The sequence below is a fragment of the Merops nubicus genome, unplaced genomic scaffold, assembly GCF_000691845.1.
Source record: "Merops nubicus isolate BGI_N331 unplaced genomic scaffold, ASM69184v1 scaffold8672, whole genome shotgun sequence".
NCBI classification, from domain to species: domain Eukaryota; kingdom Metazoa; phylum Chordata; class Aves; order Coraciiformes; family Meropidae; genus Merops; species Merops nubicus.
Window position 1 is genome coordinate 7,652 of NW_008592799.1, and position 3,516 is coordinate 11,167.

The following is a 3,516-nucleotide window of genomic DNA, read 5'->3' on the forward strand; positions in this document are numbered from 1 at the left end:
ACCCGCAGGGCCAAAAATGTCTTCCTTCCCCATTGAGTTTCAAACCATCCCCCCTTGTCCTGTCCCAATAGGCCCTGTCAAAAAGCCTGTCCCCAGCTTTCTCCTCCACCCGTGTGAGCACTTGGGGCACACCCACTGCAGAGGCAGCCCCTGTCCCTGCTGAGAGCCCTCACCCCACGCACACCACCCACAGACCTCGCTGCCCGTGCCCAGCCCTCCCGTGCCCCCCATCCACCTCCAGCCCTGCCCGTGCAGCTTACATCACTGGCAACCATCCAGGTGACGGGGGGGTCCCGGGGGGTGGCAAAGGGCACGTCACAGCTCAGCATGAGGGGTTCATCCGCGTGGACCCACACGTCCTGCACTGGGAGGGGGGACAGGCACGTGGGTTCACACCCCTCCTGCACCCACAGGAGTGCTTGGTGGCCCCAGCACACATGCCCGCTTGTGAGAAATGAGGGTTGGCCCCAAAGCCCTGGGGGCACCCAGCCTGGGGTTGCACCAGGGAGGTTTAGGTTGGACATAAAGAAAAATGTCTTCCCCAAAAGGGCTGTCCAGGGCGGTGGTGGAGTCCCCATCCCTGGAGGGGTTTCCAAGCCCTGGAGATGTGCTGAGGGACATGGGTTAGGGGGTCACCTGGCAGTTGGGATTTGAAGATATTAAAAGTTTTTTCCAACCCAGATGGATCTGTGATGCCTGTGCCTCCCATGGCCCCATACCTGGGCAGTCCAGGGGAAATGGGCAGTCCACAAAGTCACAGGTGGCACACTGGAAGGTGCGGGCGGCCGGCTGGTACCCTGGGAAGGAGAGACATGGTGGTCCCAGGGGGCTGGGAGATGTACCAGGGGAGGGGGGGTGGCAAGACAGAGAGATGGGTACTCACCACAGGGTGGGATGCAGGCTGGAGCTGGTGAGAAAGAAGCAACATCAGACTGGGGACCATTGAGAATCCCCATACCTGTGATGAGCTGTCCGGGCTCATCCCTTGGCCAGCACAGAGGATGTCCCTGGAGGTTTCTTCAGGGTGGGAGTGCCCAGGGTGGGGGCCCCTGGTGTGTAGATGGCCCAGGGTGAAGGTCTCTGTGACCATCCCTTTGAGTCGAGGTCCCAAGGGTTCCCCAGGGTGGGAGTCCTTAGTGGATGTCCTCGCTGGCCTCTTACCTTCCTCCAGCTGGCTCAGCCTCACCCGGATCATGTTGACAGCTTCCTTCAGAGACACTTCAACAGGCTCTGGGGTGACCCAGATGTCCAGGTGAGACAATGTGCCCTCCCCCAACCCCCATCAACCTTCCCTGGACCCCACAGATCCCCTGTACGACTCACCTCGACCTCATATATCCATCCTGGAGTCCCATATATGCCCACACACTCCCTCAACCCCCCCAGAAGCTGCACACTTTGAAGCCCATACACCCTCCAAATATCCCCACAGAGCCCCCAGAACTCCCTACATCCCCTATTTCACCATACCCCTCCCACGCAAGGCCTCCACATCTCATCCTCCTGCCCCACATCCCAGCCTCACCCCCTCATATGTCCCACGTCCCCCACTCACTGAAGCCCTTCTGCTGCTCCAGAAAGCGCAGGGCGTCTATGACGATATCCCGAAGAGCCTCACGCTGCCCTGAGCCTGCAACCAGTACAGGGACTGGCACCAGCACCTGGCTGGGCTTGGAGACTGAGGAGTGGGAGGGTCCAATAAGTGCTGGGGGTTTCCAGGGGTTCCTGGGGTCCTGATCAAGGGTTTAGGGGTGCTGGGAAGGGTCAGGTACCCCTGGGGATTCATGAGGGTTTAGATAGGGCCAGGGGGTTTCATGGAGTCCTCAGTGTGTCCCTGTCAGGGCTGGGTGATTCTCAGGCTTCCAGGCAGGGTTGGGGTTCCCAGAGGTTGCTGGTGTGCAGGTCAGGACTGGGGAGACCTTGTCGTGGTTGGGAGCCCCCAGGGTGCATGTTTGGGGTGCCCCCCTGGGATTCCTGTTTCGGGTCTCCGACTGCCCATGATCCTGGCCAGTGTGAGGGTCTCGGCTGAAGTGGGGAACCCCAGAGTGCTCAGGGGTCTTGTTCAGGGTGGGGATCCCCATTGGGATGGAGATGCCAGTCAGGGTTGGGGTCTTTGGGCAGGGTCTGGGCCCCTGTGACGCACCCACAGCGACAGAGGCGAGTTGTGCAGCAGCCTGGGCAAGGGCCTGGAGGCAGTGCTGGTACTGGGGGTGCTTGGCAGGGGCCCTGGGGATGCCATGGCAGATCCTTGCCTGCTGAATGGGGGTCTCAAAGCAGAGCAGGCAGGGGTGCACCCCAGGGAGCAAGGAGGCCAGGACCACCCACTGCCACAGGCCAGCTGCCCCTGCCTGGATGTCTGGGTTTCCAGGAAGCCAGGCAACCAGCACCAGGGGCACCCACCACCACCCCATGGCCCTGAAGCAGAGCACCCCGTTGCCTGGGTCCCCACACAACACCCAGGTTCCTAGGCAGAGCCTGAGTGGCTGGTTCCTAGGAGACAGGGGAGTTCCTGGGTGCCTGGTTCCCCAGGAAACAGAGGGGTTCCTAGCCAGATTCCCCAATACCTGGGTCCCCTCCTGAGAGGAGCGGGGATACCCAGACACACGGGTGCCCTGGGGTGTGTGGGCTGGAGAAGGGGCTCCCAATCTCTCATTTTGGTCTCCTCAAATCCTCTGTCTCCAGTTCCTGCCAGTTACATTACTCATGTCTCCAAATCCCCTCTATTTGGATGTCTAATTCCTCATCTTCTCCCCCCTATAAGCCTGTCCCATCAATACCCTTTGTCCAGACTCTTGCAATTCCCAAATCTTCTTCCTTGAGACCTACACAAGGCTGCTCCTTTTCACTGCTCCGTTTGCCATCCCCCTGTGGCAAGCTGCTCCTGGGGGCACCTGCAGGGAGACACAGGGGTCACATGGGCAGAGCCACCAGCAGCACCACGCCCAGGCTCTGCCCCTTGCAGCCCCAGCCAGCCTCTGCCCCTTGCAGCCCCAGCAACGCCACCAGTGGTGGTTTAACCTCAGCTGGGAGCTGAACCCCAGCAGCTGCTGCCCACTGCCCCCCTCCACGTGGTAGGGGAGGAGAACTGAGAGGAAAAGAAAACAAAAAGCCCATGGGCTGAACAAAAAGAGGCAACAATAACCACACTAACACTAGTGAGATAATAGATCAAGTGATCTGAAGTGATAACAACCCGCTCAGCCCAGACGCAGCTCTCCCTGCTCCAGCCACAGGCTAAAGGCTGCACAACCCCCCCTGCTTGGGGCCAGCCCCTCCCCTTACCTCGGGGGCATGACGTCACACGGCATCGCCCATCCCATTGGCTGGTTCGGCTGCTTGTCCCGCCCAGCCGCACTGAGCATTAACCCTCTCCTGGCCGGCGTGTGGTGCTGTGCTCTGCTGTGCTCCCGGTGGGCTCCGCTCGGCCCCTGGCACCCCGCAATGGGCGGGACCCCAGCAGGGGACATCCACGTGGCCCTGGTCACAGACAGCGCTGGGCATGCAGAGGGCACCCCC

At 60.9% G+C, this 3,516-nt stretch overlaps 1 protein-coding gene across 1 annotated transcript in view; it reads right to left on the reverse strand.

The window, feature by feature from the left end:
- The window catches only part of LOC103768118 (fibrinogen-like protein 1), a gene marked incomplete at its 5' end in the record, with an annotated part of 8,644 nt that extends 5,753 nt beyond the window's left edge, over positions 1–2,891 (reverse strand). Inside the window, 5 exons of the mRNA XM_008935251.1 lie at positions 261–364; positions 720–797; positions 1,162–1,230; positions 1,556–1,630; positions 2,778–2,891. Of these exons, the coding sequence (XP_008933499.1) occupies positions 261–364; positions 720–797; positions 1,162–1,230; positions 1,556–1,630; positions 2,778–2,891 (440 nt within the window). The remainder of the gene's footprint in view (positions 1–260; positions 365–719; positions 798–1,161; positions 1,231–1,555; positions 1,631–2,777) is intronic.
- Between the last annotated feature and the right edge of the window lie 625 nt (positions 2,892–3,516).